Source organism: Brassica napus, chromosome C1 (assembly GCF_020379485.1).
Source record: "Brassica napus cultivar Da-Ae chromosome C1, Da-Ae, whole genome shotgun sequence".
In the NCBI taxonomy this organism is placed as follows: Eukaryota; Viridiplantae; Streptophyta; class Magnoliopsida; order Brassicales; family Brassicaceae; genus Brassica; species Brassica napus.
The window spans coordinates 30,877,651-30,900,580 of NC_063444.1; the positions used below are offsets into that span (position 1 = coordinate 30,877,651).

Here is a 22,930-nt window from a genome sequence, read left to right on the forward strand (position 1 = left end):
GAAATGGCATACTTCCGGTGATCGGAATACAAAATTTTACCATGCTCTTACTAAACAAAGAAGGATTCAGAATAGGATTACTGGTTTTTATAATGAAGATGGTATTTGGGTTAATTCGGAATCCAAGGTTGAGGAAGTCGCAGTTAAATATTTTATGGATTTGTTCCACACTTCATCCCCAAAGGATTTCGATAGTTTTTTAGAGGAAGTTCCTACCTCGATAACGGATTCTCAAAATCGGAAACTGATGGTTGCGGCTACGGAAGAAGAGGTTAAAGCAGCTCTCTTTATGATGCATCCAGGAAAAGCCCATGGGCCAGACGAAATGACATCACTTTTCTATCAACAATCCTGGTCAATTATCAAGGAGGATGTGGTGAATATGGTTAATAATTTCCTTATTTCAGGAAATTTCGAGGATAGATTAAATATGACAAATATATGTCTTATTCCCAAAACGGCAAGACCTAACCGGATGACTGAACTGCGGCAAATTAGCTTATGTAATGTTGGATATAAGATTATTTCAAAGGTAGTATGTCAGCGGCTCAGAGGTTTATTACCAAAGCTGATTTCGGAAACACAGTCTGCGTTTGTGTCGGGAAGGGTAATTTCAGATAATATTCTCATTGCACAAGAAATGTTCCACGGTCTCCGTACAAATAATGCCTGCAAAGACAAATTTTTAGCAATCAAGACGGATATGAGTAAGGCTTATGATCGCGTTGAGTGGCTTTTTGTTAAGCGACTACTTTTGAAGATGGGTTTCTCTAATGATTGGGTAGCTCTGATGATGCACTGCATCTCTTCAGTTAATTATAAGGTTCTCTTGAATGGGCAGCCGAAAGGGCATATTGTCCCAGAAAGAGGTTTAAGGCAAGGAGATCCGTTGTCTCCGTACTTATTTATTTTATGCACCGAAGCCCTTATAGCAAATATTAAGAAGGAGGAACGAGAGAAACGTCTCACGGGATTGAAAATCGCGCGCAGCAGCCCGTATATCTCCCATCTTTTATTTGCGGATGATAGTTTATTCTTTTGTAAGGCTACGAAGGAGGAGTGTGGAGTAATTTTAAAACTGCTAAAAGATTACGAAGCAGTTTCGGGCCAACAAATTAACTTTCAGAAATCATCTCTACAATTTGGTCACAAGGTTCCAGATAATATAAGATCGGATATTCACAATATTCTGGGAATTACCAATTTGGGGGGGATGAGCAATTATTTAGGTATTCCGGAAAGCCTCGGGGGGTCCAAAATACCAATTTTTGGTTATTTAAACGACCGAATAAACAACAAAGTTAATGGCTGGACAGTTCGGTTTCTCACAAGAGGGGGAAATGAAGTTTTGATCAAATCGGTGGCTGCACCGATGCCAACGCATGTAATGTCATGTTTCAGGCTCCCTAAAGGAGTGACGAAGAAAATAACAAGCACCCTCTCTCATTTCTGGTGGGGTGGAAGTGGAAATAAAAAAGGAATTCATTGGTTTTCTTGGGATAAAGTGTGTACTCCTAAGGAGGAGGGGGAGCTGAGTTTTAGAGATCTTCAAGATTTTAATACAGCTCTGTTGGCTAAACAATTCTGGCGGTTAATAGATAAACCAGATTGTTTGTTTTCTAAAGTTTTTAAAGGACGCTATTTTCGGAATACTGATCCTTTGGACGAACACAGATCATATTCATCTTCTTATGGATGGAGAAGCATCTGCTCAGCTAGATCTTTGGTTAAAAAGGGCTAATCAAAAGAGTGGGAACAGGACAATCCATCTCTGTATGGACAGATCCGTGGATCCCCGCTCCTCGCCCGAGGTCAGCAATACCAAAAACAAATACTCAAGTTTTAAACCCTTTATTTTAGGTGGAACAATTCATCAATCCGATTGACTGTTCATGGAAGGTAGATTTGCTTAATGCTTATATACATGCTGATGATGTGAAAATCATTAGAGGTTTAGCAGTAAGTAGATCTCACAAACCAGACACAGTGGGATGGAGTTTTACGGAGTCTGGTAAATATTCAGTTAAATCAGGTTTTAGAATTGAATCTTTATATCCAGATAGAGTTCAGAGGAGTATTTTCTATGGACCAAATGTTAAACCGTTATTAGCCTTTTCTTGGAAAATGAAGTGTCCTCCAAAATTGAGACATTTTGTGTGGCAATTTCTTTCTGGTACTCTACCAGTTTCAAAGAATCTTACAACTCGAGGGATGGTTTGTGATACACGGTGTAGTATGTGTGGGGCAGAAGAGGAATCAACTAATCATGTACTCTTCGAGTGTCCCCCAGCTTTACAAACATGGGCACTTTCTAGGATTCCTTCCTCTCCAGCGATCTTTCCATCGTCGTCCATTTTCACCAATATGGATTATCTATTTTGGAGACTACCAAAGGAGGAGGATTTAAATTATTATCCATGGATATTATGGTATATTTGGAAGGCTAGAAATGACAAGATTTATTCAAACAAGGATGGCAACCCACAGGAGATATTGCGGATGGCCGATGTGGAAAGTAAGATATGGATGGAGGCACAATTAACCGTGAATGGTCCTATGGAGAATTCCTATAGTGGGAGTTTACAACAATCTGCGGCTCTAGCCCTGGAAGGCTCTAGAGTTTGTTATATTGACGGCGCTTGGAAAGAGGAAGACATGTTTACGGGACAAGGATGGTTTTGCAGAAAGAGTGGCTCGACCGATGTCATGATGGGGGTCAATGAATCTTCGTAGAAGTTTGTCACCTTTGCATGCTGAGTTTGAAGCACTAATTTGGGCAATGGAATGCATGAAGACCCTCCAATTTTTTGACGTAGTGTTTGCGACGGATTGTTCTCAGCTGGTGAAGATGGTGTCGACACCTGATGAATGGCCTGCTTTCTCTACACACATTGAAGAATTCAACCGCAGTAAGATTTTCTTCTCTCACTTCCGGATCAGACATATTCTTAGAGCACAAAATACTTTGGCAGACAAGCTTGCACGCGGTGCGAGGAGTTCTCCTTCTGCTTTGCTTTATGTCGATTCAATCCCACCGGTTTGGCTTGTTAGACCGGTTGGAGTTTCTAGTTAGTATTAGAGCATCTCCAAAAGACACTCTATAACTTCAAATATGAAGTTTTTTCCTCTACAAAAAGAAACTTCAAAACTTCAAATTTGAAGTTTTGAGGAGTGAAACTTATTTGAAGTTTCACTGCTCAAAACTTCAAATTTGAAGTTTCATATTTTTATTTGCATTTTGGTCCCTATAATCAAACTTCACATTTATGATTCATAAATATTTTCTCGTTTATTGTTTTAATCCTTAAAAAAATTATATCTCATAAATATTTTAAATTTTGTTAACAGATTTTAAATTTTACACAAAAAAATAAATAAAACCTTAAAATAAGATTTTAAATATTTTAAGCTAGATTTAGACAACAATAATATACAAAAAAAAACTTAACAAAAAGATTTTAAAAAATTACATGAAGACATAACTATTACAACAATACTAATAGTCAGGTAAATTTGATCTGGAACCTTCAAATTTTCAAATATTGTCCAAATTTTTTGTGTAACTGATGATTGTTGTTGTTGTTGTTTTTGATGTCTTTTTTGTACAATTCTTTCTTTTTCATATTGAATATATCCACGAGTATTAATATCATCAAAAAAAAATTAGTCTTTTAGCAATATTTTATGTTTCTCTTTTACTTTCTTGTTCAGATCTAATGTATTTACAAGTATCAATATTACCAGATTTCAACAACTTTTAGGTTGTAATCTACAAAGTAAAAATGAGGAGAGCCATTTTTACTTCGAAATGCACTAATAGATCATATATGCATTACGAAAATTATTTTATGAAATAATATGGTATTTTGTTTGAAGTTTAATATTAATTAAGTTATTTTTATTTAAATTTTTATATTTAATAGAATATTATATTAATTAATATTGTTGTAATATGTTTATATATGTGCTAGTTATTTACAAAAGTTGTATGAATTCAAATTAGTTATGACAAATATAAGGAGCATATTATAAAATATAAATAGTTTTAAAGTTGAGTTTGAAGTTTTGCTTTTGGAGAAGAACACCTTTAAACTTCAAATATAGAGTTTTGGAAACTTCAAAATAGAGTTCCTTTTTGGAGATGCTCTTAGTTGATGTTGTCAAAAAAAAAAAAATAATAATAAGAGATTAATGATATTGTATGGAAATAAATGCATTTATGTCATGACTTCCAAAAATAAGTATAAATTTACTACTGATATACAAATAAAATGTATATATTTTCAAAATACAGATGAAAAATGCTATAAACCGACAAGATATGAAAGTATAAATGAAAGTAAATAATATAAAATAAAACAAACAAGTCAATATATATATATATATATATATTACCAAAATAAAGAAGAATACATCCGGTTTAAAATTATCTCAACCATAAATTGTGAGATTTAATTAATTGTTGAAAATTCTAACATCAAATAATCTTAACCAAAAAACCATAAAATAAAATAAGAAAACAATCACAAACATAATAATTCAAACCACATATATAATCAAATTCTTCCAAATAAAAACAAATTTTGAACCAAATATACACATGTTCATTTGCGAAAGAGGACTAATTAATGTTATAAATCACCTAAGACCATCTTCAAAGTATTTTACTCTTTCTACTTCTAAAATCGAGAAACTCTATAAAATGTGTAATATGCTCCAATGTATTCCTCTAAATTAGCAAGCTTTAAATATATATTAACAAAATAGTAGTGATGTTATTTATAAAATAAATAGCAGTCTCTGTTATAGAAGAAGTGATAGTGATGAGTTGAAACAATTTGATCTCTAATTGCTATTAAAGAAATAAAAAAAAGCAATAGATTAGAGATGTTCTAAGAAGTCATGTAATTATTGAGGATGAGTAGAAGCAATTTGATCTCTTTTGACATCCTTTTATATTTTGTTCTTCGTAGTGTTGCATCTCTGTTATGCTTATACGTTGAGGCTATATGCCTCTAGGCCATTGTGGTCTAGGCTATATGCCTCTAGAACATTGTGGTCTGTATGCTGGTTTTTCTTTTAATAAAATGAAAATAGTGTTAAAAGAAAAACTATTGAGGATAGCATGTTTATATATAATGACAACTTTTAGAATAATGATTTAGCATCTTTTCACCTACTTCTTGCCATGTTTTGTAAATTCTTTTAACATTCAATATCAGCATAATTTTTTCATAATATTGGGAAAGAATTGGTTAAGAAACTTTGTGTAAGTTGAATATTTAAAATAATTATAGCAACCCACAATTGACCAACCAATCATAGATTAATAATTATCAAAAACATACAACAAGAACACTATCTATAACTCATACATAATCACTATATACCATGATATTATTTAAAACCATAAAAGTTAAAATACACCGCTTTTGCAAAAACTAACAAAATATATACAATTATATAGTTACATATATCACACATAAAGAACATTTCGCGGGTAGCGCGGACCGACGGCTAGTTCTTTATATATAAAGATGTTCAACTGAAACATGAAACCTTAATTTTAATCAAGTTTTCAACTAAAAATTAAACAGGAAATATGGACAAAGGTTTCTTACGTTTTGTTTTACTTTTTGTCATTCATTAGTTCAAGGCAAACAGAACCACAACAAAAGGTGCTGATGAATCCGGAATATTCCGAAAAGTCTTACTCATGTAATGACAAAAGAGAGAGTTAATAAAGGAAAGAAACCACAAAACGCTTGGACACACGGATCGACCACAGTTCCCGATATTATTTATTAAGCTTTCACCAATGAACTCAACTCTTTCATTTCCCCACTCCATTTCCATTTCCTCAGTTTCTCATCTTCCATCGCCTCGGACGCTCTCTCCTCGTTGTTGTTGCAACTCTATTCCTTCTCAAGGTATCTCTCTCTCTCTCTCTGTTTCTCTTACAATCTCTTGTCGGAATCTGGAGTTTTTTGGGTAGGTTTTATCTTTAGAGTTTAACGCTTAATTGTTTTTGCTTTCTATTTAAAAAGGCTTCATGGGTTATATGTGAATCTAAATGATCTTTTTTTTCTGGTGGATGAATCCGACACTAAGATATGGAGGCAAAACCAAGTCAAGGCCTTTACCCACTTCATCGTTGCAAAACCATACATCTGGTTCGTGTTTCTTCCAAAGTAATGTGTTTTCTGATCTGGCTCTGTTTTTCTCTGATTCTGATTCGAGATCTGTCGTGTGTGTTTAGGTGAGACATGCTCAAGGGGTTCATAACGTAGAAGGAGAGAAGAACCATGATGCTTACTTTTCTGAGGATCTATTTGATGCACATCTTACACCTCTCGGATGGCAACAGGTATCATCATGCTCTTTTATGGGTTTTGTTACTCGGATTTTGCATAGAAATATGAATATATGAATGATATGTTGCTGTAATGCTACACGTAAAAGGCTTTATGTAATGTGAATAATGCTATTGTAGGTTGACAATTTACGCAAGCATGTTAAGGCAAGTGGAATCTCTAACAGAATTGAGTTGGTTGTTGTGTCTTCCCTACTCAGGTAATGGGCTTATTGGTATATGATCCTTAATGACATTTTTTTCATGGTTGGATTCTTACTTCAGACAAGTCGTTTAGAGTGAAATAAGCTTAGTGATTTATGTTATGTTTTAGGACTTTGCAAACTGCAGTTGGAACTTTTGGAGGGGAAGGTTATATAGATGGCGTTGATGCACCTCCGCTTATGAAGGCAGGTGCAGGAGACAGCGACCGTCCTGCTATATCAAGCTTAAATCGTCCACCGTTCATTGCAGTTGAATCTTGCCGAGAACATTTGGTATTTTTTTATTTTTCACACACATTTTGTGCATTCGCAGTCGCACGAGGGTAATAGAAAACCAGTTGTAATGTTATTGTTTTGGTTTCAGGGTGTTCATCCTTGTGACAGAAGAAGCAGTATCACCAAGTACAGCGAGTTATTCCCTGCAGTTGATTTTTCATTGGCAAGTCTCGTAACCATTTTTCTGTAGAAACTATATTTTGTCTTCCTTTTCCTTTATTGTGGTTTTTTTATTTTGTTTTAACATTTTCTCTTAGTCATTCTATTTACAGGTAGAAACTGACGAAGATGTTTTGTGGAAGCCTGATATCAGAGAGGAGGACAAAGATATCGCAGGCAGAGGGGTGAAATTCATGAACTGGTGAATATCTGCGACTCTTATTTACATCTCTATTTACTTGATAAGTTTTTTTCACACAATACTAGGTAATTATGATAGTCTTGACATGATCTTTTGACTGATCTTCAGGTTGAGTACAAGGAGAGAAAAGGAAATTGCAGTTGTTACTCACAGTGGGTTCTTGTATCATACATTGAACTCATTTGGAAACGATTGTGTTCCATCTGTGAAAAGCGAGATATCTTCACAGTAAGCCTTCTGCTCTTCTTCTCTCTTTTGATCATTTGGCATTGTGTTCTCGATACCCTAATTTCTAATTGTTGCAGTTTCGCTAACTGTGAGCTTCGTTCAGTAGTTCTTGTGGATAAATGGTAAGTTTGTTTGGTAAAACAAAAGCGCTCACATTTGATACACTCACATAGTTTTTGAAGTCTTATTCTTATCTCTTCCTGTTGAATTGCAGCATGATCGGTTCAGATCCTCCTGTGACTAACTATCCCGGAAGATCTTCCGAGTGATATTGCTGATGGGAAGTAGTGGGAGAGACTAAAGTGATGAGAATTATGTAAAACCTTATTATGGATCTCAAGAGTTTTATTAATGCTTTTTAAAATGAACTAACAAAGTTGATTCCTTGACATGGACATTGAGAAGGTCTCTTTGTGATCATATTTTGGTATTCAAGAATTTGTTATTCCTTGATGGATATTTTTTAAGAGAATATGATTTTAAATATCTATCTTCTATCTAAACTATTAAAACAGGAGTACAAATAAGATTTGACCCTGAGTTTTTCTCAATAATTACAAACTAATGCCACTGATATTAAATACGATTGTTTTATATATTCGCTTAACATTCCTTTAGCTACACCATAAATTCACGGATTTTGTTTCGAATAATATAATATTGTTTTGGGCTTAGTATATCTAGATGGCCCAGATAATAAACACTTTTCATATTCTTTAACATGGTCACACCTGAATCTCAAATGTTGAAATAACATTTTTTCTGTCGTTCAAACTTTTTTCTATCCTACAATAACATGGTCTCACCTGAATCCATCAAATAAACTTTAAATTTTTATATTTTACACTTTAACTAGGTGATTTTTCCGCGGGTATAATCATGTTACAAATATTTATCATCTCATTTATTATTAAAATTTACAGAATTTTATCTTTTTATTTAATTATTGTTTATACATCTTTTTCTTACCTCTAATAAAAATTTAATTATTACATCTATTTATTTCTTCATTATAATTTTTATGATTATTATATAGTATATATATAACTTATCTTCTTTAAAAAATATATATGTTTTTCATTTTTTCCAATTTATATATTAATTTATAAACAATTATCTTTAAAATATTAAATATTTATTGTTTAAGGGTATGGACGATATACATTATGATACTAATGAATTATATATTTCTTTTAACTCACGCTTTTCATTTAATTTTTGGTTAATTGATTATTATAATTATTTATTAGTTAAGATATACAATTATATTATAATATATATACATAATTACTCATTAAGTGTAAAAAACAATATTAGCCGTTCTAACTATTAAAGTGAGAGTTTCGTTGAAATATATTCTGTAAATAATAATATTGATTTTTACTTTACCAAATAGTCAAAAATATTGAATAGATGACAAGAACACAAACAATTATGTTTATGACATTATTAAAAGTTAAAAACATGAACAAACATCCGCGCGGACGCTCAGGTCAAAAGCTAGTAATCTTTTATATTACATTACTAGTTATAGCTTGTTTTGACCGGTTTCTGTAGATTCGAGCCTTTATTTTGTGTTAGCCACTGATTTTGTTTTTGTTTTGTTGTTGAAACGATGTAAATTTGTTGGTGAAAAGGAAGATAATCTTTTTGGGTAGGATAGCAGAAGTTCTCTCATCAACTGATGTATGTGACCTTGTCGAATCAAAGCTTGAGAATAAGTTGCCAAAGCAATTGAACAAGTTGTAGAAGTGGAGCATGGATCCTATAATTCTATCTAAGGAAAAAATTGAAAGTAAAAACACAAACAAAAGTGGAGCATGGATCCTTTAATTCTATCCAAATTTAAATCTATACTATACTAAAAGGGAGATATAAGCCATAGAGAGGGTGTCCACATAGGATAAAAAAATCAACCAATCAGAGAATCCGAAATTGCCATGTCATCTCATTTTTTTTCGTAAAAAATAAAAAAACAATGCGAAGGTGAGGATCGAACCCGAGTTAGTATGATATATATATAGGACAGTTACCACTAAGCCATTGAAACTTTCTTGGACACATATACAAGAACCACTAAGTATATAATCACAAACTCTTATGTACATTTACAATAATATGAATTCAACTTTCAAGACTCCGATACTTTATTTTGTAAAAAAAAAATAAGTAAGTGACTAAGCTAATATATTCTTAGAAAGTGTGAGAACGTTGACAAGTATGAAAAAGCATAGATTTTTGTTTTCGTGACAAAGTTAAGAATTTTGTAAAAGTAAGTTGAACATATAAATTTTCGTGACAAATATGAAAAAACATAGATTTTTGTAAAATTTTGACAAAACAACTCATAACATACTTCTCTAATGTCTTAATAAAATATTATTTAAGGGTGCAATAATTAAATATATTAATTCAATAAATTTTGTAATTTATAGACAAAACAATAACACAACAAATTTTGAAACATTTGTTTAACCTATCGATTTTTTTTCATGAGAATCCAACTAAACAAGATAAAAAAATAATTAGATTTACAAATATTTAATTACCATTTTATTCAATTTTGATTAATTTCAAATTATCATAATGTATCTTTTTGAAGTTACAAATATGAAAAAGCATAGATTTTTGTACAATTTGACAAAACAACTCAAAACATATTTTTCTAATGTCTTAATAAAATATTATTTAAGGATGCAATAATTAAATATATTAATTCAATAAATTTTATAATTTATAGACAAAACAATACCACAACAAATTTTGAAACATTTGTTTAACCAATCGATTTTTTTTTCATGAGAATCCAACTAAACAATTAGATTTACAAATATTTAATTACCATTTTCTTCAATTTTGATTCATTTTAAATTGTAATAATGTATCTTTTTGAAGTTACAAAAAATAATGTTTTTTCTTTATTACACTAAAATTATATATAGATTCTATATACACAAAATAAATATAATATAACAACATAAATTTACTTTCCCCGATTCATATGAAAACTTTTTAAGTTATCCACCAAAGCAAATTAATTAAATCAATGAAATTGTTAAAATACAGCAAATTAATATATAATTTTATTTTAAATTAAATTATTTAAAAAGTGTATTTTTGTTAAAACAAAATAATAAATAAGTAAAACTGATTTGATGGTAATTTTTATGATATATATATATATATATCAATTCTGTGAAAGAAATAGAAGCTTAATATGGAAAAAAATCTTAAATACAAAAACCTCTAAAAATTAACAAAAAAACTAATAAATTAAACTATGATATCACTTAAAAGCTTCTTAGACCATATTAATAAAATATTTAAGCGATAATTAGACAAATTTGATTTTTTTTCCAGCAAAAAGTTTTTTATTAATTAGCATCAGTTATTTCAAGATGTTTAAGAAATGGTGGACAAAAAAATAGGATGGACATTAATGATATATGAACTATGAATAGTACTTTGTGAAGCAGACTTAGATAACATATATGCACATACATTTTCAGTCCTTTTTGATGCCTAAATTCAATTTCTTCAGAGTAATTATTCCACAAATAGATCGTATGAGATATTGTTTTGATATGTAGATTTGTTTTTTCAATGTTAAGAAGATTGATAACTGTAAAAATGTCTCATTCGTATATGATATGTCTATAACCGAGTCCCCAACATGAGACAAGTTTGTTTAAAAAGTAAATAATTTTTTTTTCTTATATTATATAATAAATATATATTATTTACTGATAATAAAAATATAGTTATTCATCTATCACAAATATCTATGCAAATATGTGAATCAAGTACAATAATCAAACAACATAATGATTTCCACAAAGAAAATTTAAAAAATATATTTATGTTATGTAGTCATATTTTATATTTTTTAAATAATATAATACAATATTATACATTATTTTTTAGAATTGAGAAATACATATAATATCTTATCCGCGCGTAGCGCGGTTAAAAAATCTAGTTCTATTAAAAGAATTTCGAGACTAAATATAACAACATTTATAATTTTAGAGTGAAGCATTCTTGAATATAATATAAAGTCGATAGAACAATATAATTTTAATTCTATCGAAGTTTAAATAAAACAAATTAACTAAACCAAATTAAAAGAAACAAGACTAAATATAATTATATTTATAATTTTTCTTTTTCAAATGGATGAAACTAAAATATAAAAATCTAAATTATTAAAACTGAAATACATTTTGTACTTATACCTGAGTTTTTCTTAGTAATTTACCAAGGAATGCCATCGTCATTAAACACAGAGTTTTGCATTTAAAATACACCGAAACACACGTTTGTCTTATTAATAAACCATAAAATGACAAAACCATTACTAAACCACTTGATCCGTCGTAACCTACATATCTTTCTACATAATTAATAAAACACAACGTTTAGTCTTATTACTAAACCATACAATTACAAACTATTACTAAACCAAAACATTACAAAACCATCTAAATAGAATATCTGCTTTCCTACGTATCATTGTATAACATTGATAAAACATTGTATTAAATTGTGATACTACCTTCGTTCTTCTTCGTCTATATCGAATTCCATTGTTATAATACCTCCAGCTTTCTTGGTCCGGACAATCAAAACCAGCATATTAGATAGTAGGCCTGGGCACTTTACCCGATACCCGAAGCTGCACCCGAACCCGACCGGAAAAACCCGAACCAAAATCCGAACCGAAATAGCAAAATACCCGAACGGGTATTGATTTAGGAGAGATCGAATATCCGAACCCGAAGGGATAATATCCGAACCCGAATGGATACCCGAATATAACCGAACATAAGTATATATAACCTTATATTTTTAATTTAAATTTTTTATTTTATTTAAAATATTTATATTGATGTTACACATACTTTAAAATCATATAATATACATATAAGTAGATATAAAATGATTTGATTCTCACTTAAAATGCATGTCAAGTTTTTCTTTTATGTATTAAAAAAAGTTACATCCAATTTGTTTTTTTTTAAATGACCAAATTAATGTTTATTTATTTTTGCAATGTTATCTCCAATTTTATTAATCACTCAATCTATTAAAAATAAAAAAAAATCAGTTAAGTAAAAGTTATATTTTTAAATACAAGAAACTTAAAAAAATGAAAAAATTATTTTTTTATTTCAAAATCCGAAATAACCGAACCCGAACTAAATTTCATACTTTCCATGACATTGATTAAGAAACTATGGAAATTTCATACTTTCCATCATAATTTATATCATTATTACTACAAATCATGTAATTGAACATCAAAACTAGCTTAAACAATAGGATAATACCAATAGAAATTATTTAGTTCAAAATCAAAACTAATCATTTATTAATTTCCTAAACGAAATTACTTTCCAAAATCTATTCCTATATTTTAGCAAATCTTCGTAACAATTACGACTTCAATCAACTAGCACAATATTCTTTTTTGATTTCTAATCTTGCAAATCACGTTTAAAATCTAATCATTTAAAGTCATGTGATTACGTTAACTTTCTAACAAACTAATCAATTTAGGAATCGAATAGTATATTCGATATATAATGCTAAATAATCACAACTAACAAAATCATAAATAATTAGATGGCATTTATCCCTAATCAATACCCTTTCATACATATCTATATATACCTCTTCCCTAATAACGTCAAAACCATATCATTTCACAAATGACTGCTTTTCATCCTCTCACAAAACTCTGGCCTTTTAAAAATAACTGGCGAGTTTAAGTCAAGTGCTTACATTTTTGAAGGCAGAACATATCTTTTGGAGATACATTTGAGATGGTTTTAGCAGACAAATGGGTAATTCAATATTTTAACGTTCGTATGACTCCCTCAGATGATGTTTAAAAAATCAGAACACAGACTATAGATTAGAACAACTAATCGTAAAAAACAAAGTTCAACCTAAATCTACAAACTCGAACATGTATGCCAAATATGCAGTATTAATCAATAGATCTTTCTTCTGTCATCATTTCACTGAGAAATTCACCCGTTGTTGAGGAAGATATCACCAGAAAACGGAAACCGACAAAGAGATCTGAAGGAGAAGCATAACTTTCTACGGGAACAAAAAAAGTCGTACAAGGCAAACATGTTTCTGTTTCTTTTCTTGGAAAAAAATTATACGTGCCTTGATTAATGTTTAAGATCCACTATTTTAAATCAAAACCAAATTTCCCAATTCAATTTATCAAAATGGCCTTTGTAATATAATTTCTAGATTTCTTATTTTTTGTGAATGTTTTTTTGGGTTAATTTTCCATTAACTTTTATTGTTGCTGTCTAAATAATTTTTTTAAAAAAGATCTATAAAATATAATTTTAAATAATAATTTAAATCAAAAAATTTATAGTATATAAAAACACACACAATCTAAACAAAATACTCTAATATTTTACACTTTATTGTTTAGTTTACCAAGTAAAATAAAAAAAGTACAATAAAAAAATAATACAACCTCATAGTTTAAAAAAGGAAGATAAACAAAATGAACAAGATAATCGACATCAGAACTCAATAACCTATGAACCATTAACATGAATATTTCTTACAACTAACAAAAACATATAATTACGCAGAACATACACCTGCACGGACGCGCGGGTCAAAAACTAGTAATAATATTAAAATATAAATTAAACATTTATTGAAAATTATTAAATTATGAAGTTATTTGTTTATTTGTCGTCACTATATTAATTCTTACCAAAAAAAAATGACATGACTTTGAGAAATTGTGATATGACATCACTTAATTATTACACGTATTATTTCTTTTATAAATGTTATATTTTTGGAAAAAAAATAATAATGATGGTAATCTTATATAATAAAGTTGGTTTTTTTCTCTATAGGGGAAAAAAATGACACGCGGCAAATCTACATACGCTGCGTTTTGTGGGTTTAATGGTTTCGGTTTGGGCTCTTGCATTCCAGGCCCAATGATGAGCTTTTGTTTTCCGTCACTTTTCTTTTGATGTCCTCGCGTTCTCCAACGAATATCCAGAATCCGATTGACGAACGCCTTTACGATTACCACTCCATAACGACCCATTGATTCTTGTTTTGCACCCAGCTTCTACGTAATTAACTCAGTCCTCCACTCTGCAGCATTCAATCGACCTCATCGCATCCCCAAAGTAACTAACTCAAGCTTTGACTATAAATATCAATTGTTTCAACCATGAACAGCACAGCTTTGACGAGGTCAAGAAGAATAGTTTGTTCGACTTACCGATTACTGCGATGGCAAATTCCTTCTTCCTCCTTGCCGATTTGAAAGCTGAGTGCTGCTCCAACACTATGGAAGTTCGTTTGCTGAGGTTTTGGGAGGCGAAGAATGTGAGGAAAGGCAATGAAATAACAATTACACTCCAAAAATATGACAATACAATACAAATCAGCTTGACTAGATCTTTTGTCTTTTGAATTTCACAGATTTTCTATAAAAAAATACTAATCCAATATTTTTTTATTGATAGCTAATTGATTGAAATGTTGTTTAAATTTTGGTTCATTAAGTAAATTAACAAATTGATTTTTACAGTTTAACATATTTTAACTAAAATAATAAAAAATCCAAAATTTATAAAATTTTATCGATTTAAATATATAATTCTAAAGTTAGGGGATAATATACATATTTAAAGAAATATTCAGTGTCATATAAATAAAATGTTATTCTTAGTAAATATAATTTTAATTCTATCGATGTTTAAATAAAATAAAATTTTAAATCAAACTAAATCAAAAGAAACAAGACCAAATATAATTACTTTTTTAATTTTAATTTTTTCAAATCGACAAAATTAAAATATTAAATGTTAAAATGTAAATCAAATATTCTTTTTAAATTATTTAAAATTATTATTTCTGCGCATGGCGCATGAAAACCCGTAGTCTGATTTTAAAAATAATCTTTCATATTACATTACTAGTTATAGCTTGTTTTGAACGGTTTCTATTGATTCAAGCTTTCTTTTGTGTTAGCCATTGATTTTGTTTTTTTTGGTTGAAACGATGTAAATTTGTTGGTGATAAGGAAGAGATACTTTTTGGGTATAGGATAGCAGAAGTTCTCTCATCAACTGATATATGTGATCTTGTGTTATATATAGAATAAACCGGTTATTTTTTGGTTTAGTTATCTAATCTTTGGTTTAGCTTTATGGTTTAGCAAACACTATATGCATGTAAACTCTTTCTCATTTATGAGAGACTCAATCAAACATTAAAACAATCTTCTAAATCCTAATCTCTCTGTTCATCATGTTCATCATCCACCATTGAATCTCTTTTCTTCGGGATGATCCTTCTTCCTTCATGGTCGTCCTCTAGGCTTTGATTTACAGGTTCTCGAGCTCGCGGTGAGCTTCTGGATTGGATCTATCGGTTACACTCATACCTACCGTCTCACCTTGTCGATAAGCCTTCAACCGTATATACAAACATCCTTCTTCAGCCTTGTTGTCTTCTCATTGGTTATCCTCTTCCACATCAATCTCTTTCTCTTCACTGTTTCTCCTTAGTCTTCTATGTACATAACATATCCTTGGTTTATTAGTAGAACATCAGTTACTATGTCCTACCTTCAAGGGGACAAAGTAGTCTCAATTATTTGCGTTTGTTATTAAACACATGTGGACTGTAGGCTATCCAATAACTCGTGCTCAAATAAAGTATCTATCTATGATCACCAAAACGAGATATGGACAAAACAAACAAATAACTTTTAAGTACCTGTGACTGTGATCACCAAAATACAACATGGACAAACCAAGAACAAAGTTGTTTCAAGAAGGAGAAACAAAAATGAAAAATGTTCCAAATAGAACATAAAGGCAAAAGATAATGACTATAATCTACCGCTCTGATACAATGTTAATTAGGAATAATCGAATTAAGATCAATATCTTCACTCAAACCAGTAATGATAGTTTTGATACAAACCACAGAGTCTGATTAATTATACAGCAAAATACAAGATTACAAAGAGTTTATTATTCGGTTCATTCGCTTCAAAGCAGATTTGTGAACAAGACAGAATAACAAAAAAAAAGCCAATCAATTCAAGCAGATTTTTACTTTTCTTTTAGAAAAATAACAAAGAGATTGGAAAGTTACAGAAATTTTGTTTTTTTAACAGAAAATAAACTTTGCAAAATAAAAATGCTCAAATAGAAAAAGAACTTAAAAAGCCAATGAGCTATCCACAACTACAATAGGAATAATGAATGAAGATAAGTATGATCGATCACTCAAGGCAGTAAACGTATAAAGACAGTTTTGATACAAACCACAAAGTATATTGTTTTAGGTAATAATACTGGAGCAGAATATCATAAGTGTTGATAAATTATACAACCAAACATAAGAATGCAGATAGTTTATTATTTGGTTGATTCGCTGATGCCCAATGTTGATAAGAGATTCGCTTCAGACCAGTTTCTTCTAAAAAAAACAAAAGAACAAACAAAACAAGTCAATCGAATTCAGATTAGCTATCCAATTTTTGAAAACATAAACAGAGAATTTATCTCTTCTCTTCTCTTGATGATTATTGATAACTCTGATATTTGGAGGAGTAGAGGGAAAACAAAATGTCTTACCTGGTGCATTTTTTTCTTGATGATATTTAGACACTGACGGAAGGGATGTGTTGAACTTTGTAATAATCTTCTCCTCCTTCCGACAATCTCTCATTCCATTGATTTCCCATTACACATTTACACGTAAAGTCAGCTTCTTTAAGGAAGTGATTAACTGTAGCCCATCAGGAAGCTTATTTAACTTCTTACAGCCATCAATTTGGAGAGTATGAAGAAGGGGCATGGAGCCTTCTTCTATTATCCACTCTTCCAACTCCACTAATCCAAATAATTCTAGCTTCTGCAATTGTGGAAACCCACCAGCCGAGCAAACCATTCTCCTCCCAAGGAAGGAATGAGACCCAAGTGTAACAAATTTTAATTGGCTCAACTTCTCTAGAACGGGCATCAGATCCTCCACCAAACTGCAGAATTCTAGAGACAGCCTTGTAATGCGAGAAGGGAATTGTAGTTGAGCAGATAACATAATCTTTATACTCAACGACAGCTCTCTGAGATTATTGAAATCCAGTATTATCCATTCTTGTCTCCCCTTAGCCCCATAATAGTCTACAGTAAGATTTTCCAAGCGTCCCAGTCCACCTATTAATGTAGACAAATTTTCTAAGCTGATCTCACCTCTTAAAGCGATTACAAGGGTCTTCAATCTGGCCATACCACGGAGATCCTCTAAATTGCAACACTGTTGAAAAATTCTCCGACGTCTCCAACTTTACTAGCTGACTCAATTCCAACTTTGTCTTCATATTCATAGTTTCTGCTAAAATAAGGTACCTCAATCCTATCATCTCCATCAAGACATTGGGCACGAATGTGAAACTATTGTTTACATTTAAGTTTAGGTATATCAGCAACTTCAGATTTCGTAGAGAAGCGGGTAGATGAGATACCCCCGCAGCTTCTATGTTCAGATATCTTAAGTGGATGAGTTTTCCAATGCTATCCGGTAGCTTCCTTCCTTCGAATTCAGCTTTATAGACATGTAATATCCTCAACAGCTGTAACCTTGTAAAGATTATACTTGAAAGCTTCCAGTTACGTGCAAACATCCAGCTATTTGGAAGCACTACCTTTTGGACAACCACGAGAGATCGAACCTTTGAATTATTTATCTCTCTCTCAACATCTAATGTATAGGGATCATGAGTGAAAAATCTCTGAGATACACTAAGAGACTGGGGGTGCGCACTCGGGGAGAGGAAGTTCTCTTCTTTGGCTTTAGACATACAAAGTTCTCTCATCAAATCATGCAAATAGCATTTTTCAAATCTCGAAGTGGCATTGTCTCTTTCAGAAATAACCATGCTTCTCCTCACCAACTCATCTATGTAGCTTTCTCCAACGTCTTGAATGGTCTCTCCATCGCTATACCTGAGTATTCCATCTGCAGCCCAGTAACAGGACAGATTTTCTATATCTATCTCATAATCTTCTGGGAAATGGGCAAAGTAGAGGAAGCAATGCTTCAAATAACCAGGCAACTCTTCAAAGCGCAGAGACAATATACTATTTAATGAATTGTTGTCATGTAAATGAGGTCCAATATTCTCAGATACTTGTTTCCAATAGTGCACTGTTTAGTTTTCAGTCAACAAACCTCCTAACACTCTGATGGCCAAAGGCAATCTCTGACAATGTTTGATCATTTTCTTACCCATCTCTTCCATTTTCTCATCATCCTTCGTCGGTTATGCACATCATCATAAAATAAATAAATAAAAGAACAATTCTCTCAAAATACAGTTTTTTCACTAAAAGGTACACAAAGAAAAATGATAAAAAAAAATATTTCATTAAATAGGTAAAACACTCTTCCACCCTTATTTTATATAATATATAAATATAGATGATTATTTAAATAAATAATTTTTTTTTGAATACTACATTTTTCAATTCGATTTTTGAAACTATTTTTTTAACAAATATTTTAAATTTAAAATATTAATTAATTAATTTTTTAAATCCTAAAACACATCCCCAGACCTAGGGCTGAGACTTATTATTCGAGATTCGGAACCGATCCGAGATCCACTCCGAATCCGTTTCGAAAAAAGGATATTCGTGAGATCTGGATAATAAAATCTAGGATCCGTCAACACAGAATGAATCTGAATCTGGATATTTTGATTTTTTAAGTCTTGATATTCGGATCCGGATCCATATTTTAAAAATATAATATATATTTTTTTAATTTTATTAATAATTATATTTGATATATTAATATTTATACATAAAATTAATTTATAATATTAAATTTTAATTTTTATAATATTATATACATATATATATTTATAAATATTGTTGAAATATTAATTAATTTATTATTTTTAAAATTTTAGCATTTTAAAAATAGTTTTTTTTTTAATTTTTAATTACTTTTACGAATCTAGATCCGGAACCAAATATCCACGAATAATAATATCTAGACGGATATCCAAAATCCAGTTATCGTGAAGTGATGGATCTAAATTCGGCAGTGTTTTTAAAACCGGACCGGCTAGCGAACCAAATTTTTTTGGGTCATAGGTCATTGTGGTTCAACCAGGTCTGAACCGGGTTCGATCGGGTTTACTTAGATCAAACTAAATTTAATGATGTTTTATAAATAATATGCATATTCTACAAAAAAAAATAGATCATATCAAATAAAATGTTTAAATAGCCATAATGTGTAGAAAAACTTAAAAATAACAATTAAAATCTAAAATCAATATGAAAAGCACATTTAAACTTTATTCGCAAATCTTATCACTCTAAATCTTCATCACCTTTAAAAAAATTATAATGACATTAGGTAAAAGTTATATTTTGAAATTCAAATTTCACAAACGTAAATGTTTCAATTATTTAAAGCCTTGAAAACAAGTGATTATGAAATATAACAAAGTAAGAAGTAGACAAAAACAATATCTTGACGTGAATATTAAACTCTGTGAATCTTGTAATTTATGAGTTGTAGAGATAATACAAGAAAAAGACGAAAGACAATACTTTATTAATTTTGATAAAACTTATTTTTTACTTAAAAAGGAAGACAAATTAATTATTTCATTAACAAAATTTTGGCTTATATACGAATCGGGGTTTGGCCAGTTCATTGGGTTGCCGGTTCTCGGGTTTTTGACGGCTTGATAGGGGTTTTTAACTGGTTCGATTTTAGTTGGGTTTTAGCATTAACCCAACCCGTATTATTTTTCGGTTCATGGTTCAACCTGGTTCGACCGCCGGTTCGGTGCGGGTTTAAAAACCCTGAAATTCGGATACCTTAAATTTTCCGGATAGCCAGATCCATTCCACCCCTACCCAAACATCACCCTTTAAATCTAAACCATAACTGTAGATCGGAGGTTATTATTTTGTCTATTTAACTGTTTAATGAAGCATTTTGATAATTTTAACGTATGTGTGTTATATCACAATACTAAAAGAGAGATTTCCTCAAAATCTAGGCATGCCACGTCATCAAAAATATTCAACCAATCAAAATATTTCATTTTCGGGTCTGGGCTTCAATTTTGTTTCGAATGGGCTTCGTTTCGTTTTTGGCTCTGGGCTTCGAATTTGTTTTTAATGGCCTTTGTTTGATTTGGGTTACGGCTTAGTCGTCTACCTAAACCTAGATCTAAGAAGAAGTCGCGAGTCTCTCCTCCTCTTCCCCATTTCACTTCGTCTTCTCTCTTGAAACCGTAGCGTCTGAGTTTTGATCATCCTATTCTTCACAATCAGTTTCATCACAATCAATTTCGCAATCAATTTCGGCGCCGATACCTCTGGCGATGAACGTGGCGGATGTTGCCATGGTGCGCATGCAAGCCGACGGGAGGCTCCCGGTGGTCGACCGGAGGAACTACAAGAGCGTTTTGGACGCGATCGCGCAGATGGTTCGCGGCGAAGGCGTCACGTTGCTGTGGAGAGGTTCGTCGATGACGATAAACAGAGCGATGCTCGTGACGGCGTCGCAGCTGGCTACGTACGACTCGGTGAAAGAGACGATTTTGGAGTAAGGGTTGATGAGATATGGGCTCGGGACTCACGTGACGTCGAGCTTCGCGGCGGGGTTTGTGGCTTCGGTCGCGTCGAACCCGGTGGATGTGATCAAGACGAGAGTGATGAACATGAAGGTGGAGGCGGGGAAAACGGTGCCGTATAAGGGAGCGGTTGATTGCGCGTTGAAGACGGTGAGAGCTGTAGGGATCATAGCTTTATACAAGGGGTTTTTGCCGACGGTGTCGAGACAAGCACCGTTCACTATGATTATGCCGGTGGTGTTAATATGTTTTCATTCTATGTTTTCTATTTTGAGTGTAAATTCAAGTAGATAGATTTCTCATTTGGGTAACGCATCATTTTGAAAGTTCTGATCTTTGAATCCAATTTAATCATCTGCCGACAAAACTTTGTCTCTTTTACTCAGACTATCACTTATGGTTTCATTTCATTACCGATTCTAAGTTCTCCCCTATATACTTCATATAGCAGACCAGAGCAGTGCATCTCTTATCAAGTCAAGGCTTTATTGAACTGTCACAGATTTCAACCAATCATCGACAATGTCTTCCTCTGCTGCTACCGTTGCTCAAAAATCTGTTTCCTCCTCAACCTTTGACGATCTCAGCCTTGGTCTGACTTCTCAGGTGGTTCCTGGCCGGATCCTCTGCTTTTGGGATTGAAGGAACATGAAGAAAAATGGTGAATTTGTGGGTATCACCATCCTCCTGCTAGATGAAAAGGTTTCAACATTCCTCTCTTAACCTTTAAAGATTATCAAAAAAATTTAAATTTACAAACTAACAGATAATAAAGCCTTACTTGGATTCAATGAAGGGATCTGTATTTGCATATCGGGAAAACAAGGCTCTGTTTTACTTTAATCAAAGACGCATATTCAGATAATAACACTGCGTTCACTTAGAACAATTTAGGACCTTATCTCTCCACGTTTGATTGCAAGTTTGATAAAAGAGATTCATCAAAAGTTTGTAGTTTTCTTTGCAGTGTAACATGTTCATTAATTATATTTTTGTGTGGTGGTCTGACAATGGTGTTGTTCTCATTAACATATTGTTTTGGTCTGTCGGTTTTATTTTAGGTGTAAAACCTCGACTGATGGAGGCTAAGATCGAGATGCTGAGATTTACTCTGGTGAATCAACCGGAGTTTTAGTGAGTTATCACATACTTTACTGAATGAACACATACATCTATGAATCCTTGAGTAAAATAAGTTATGATTTTGTTGGGTTTCCTTAGATAGAAGAAAGATTAGGGTTAGCATGCTTTTTGGATCTCGGTAGTTTGTCAAAAAAACGATCTGTGATAACGACTGAACCAGTGAATCGTTTCGTACTACCTGATAGAGGCTGATCCAAGAATTCAGCTCTGCCATCAGCATCACAAGAGACTTGTGGTAGACTAGATGTGGAAGGCATGGACCTTCAAAGAACTACTTCTAGAGAACTAGGAAACTCATTGCGGGTTGTGATATTTCCTTTATTTTAAGTATAGTAGAAGGTTCATGGATATATGATATATCTATATCCTTTGTAGGTAGTGGTAAATACAGTCGTACACAAATAAATTTAAACATTGTAATTTGCAGAATTGTAAGTGTTTTATGTGAAAACTAACAGTTTCTAACATGCATATTAAGATTTTATTGGTTGATTGAAAATTATTTCTAATAAAAGACTTTTTCTGCATTAGCCTGTCCCAAAAGAAGTTATAATAGTTGAGCTATTTTTGCCACTAACTGTATGCATTCAAATTTAAAATCACGTACTTGCAAGTTTTGCATTTTTAGGCCCGAAATAGCCATGACCTTCATCATTCTC

The 22,930-nt window shown here is 31.7% G+C and overlaps 1 protein-coding gene and 2 pseudogenes across 2 annotated transcripts; 2 read left to right on the forward strand and 1 right to left on the reverse strand.

Moving 5' to 3' along the window:
• The first annotated feature begins 5,706 nt into the window (after nt 1-5,706).
• LOC106376672 (phosphoglycerate mutase-like protein 2) lies at nt 5,707-7,927 on the forward strand. 2 transcript variants are annotated; one of them, XM_013816774.3, is made up of 10 exons: nt 5,707-5,930; nt 6,112-6,173; nt 6,260-6,367; nt 6,494-6,573; nt 6,687-6,849; nt 6,941-7,015; nt 7,125-7,213; nt 7,322-7,441; nt 7,519-7,563; nt 7,656-7,927. In XM_013816774.3, the coding sequence occupies exons 1-10, from the start codon at nt 5,819-5,821 to the stop codon at nt 7,708-7,710; spliced, it is 909 nt and encodes a 302-aa protein (XP_013672228.1). In that variant the 5' UTR covers nt 5,707-5,818; the 3' UTR covers nt 7,711-7,927. The 2 variants fall into 2 exon arrangements, with proteins under 2 accessions (XP_013672228.1, XP_013672229.1); XM_013816775.3 differs by having other exon boundaries at nt 7,545-7,563.
• Nucleotides 7,928-16,423: 8,496 nt separating this feature from the next.
• LOC125575452 lies at nt 16,424-18,984 on the reverse strand (annotated as a pseudogene).
• A 1,548-nt stretch (nt 18,985-20,532) lies between these two features.
• Nucleotides 20,533-22,728, forward strand: LOC106378402 (annotated as a pseudogene).
• Nucleotides 22,729-22,930: the final 202 nt, after the last annotated feature.

What these genes read in the sequence shown, in the direction of transcription:
- LOC106376672 (XM_013816774.3), top strand. Translation starts at nt 5,819, where the DNA reads ATGAACTCAACTCTTTCATTTCCCCACTCCATTTCCATTTCCTCAGTT. An exon ending in AATCTTGCCGAGAACATTTG is followed by an intron (nt 6,850 to 6,940) that starts GTATTTTTTTAT and finishes TTTTGGTTTCAG; the next exon opens with GGTGTTCATCCTTGTGACAG. An exon ending in GGGGTGAAATTCATGAACTG is followed by an intron (nt 7,214 to 7,321) that starts GTGAATATCTGC and finishes ACTGATCTTCAG; the next exon opens with GTTGAGTACAAGGAGAGAAA.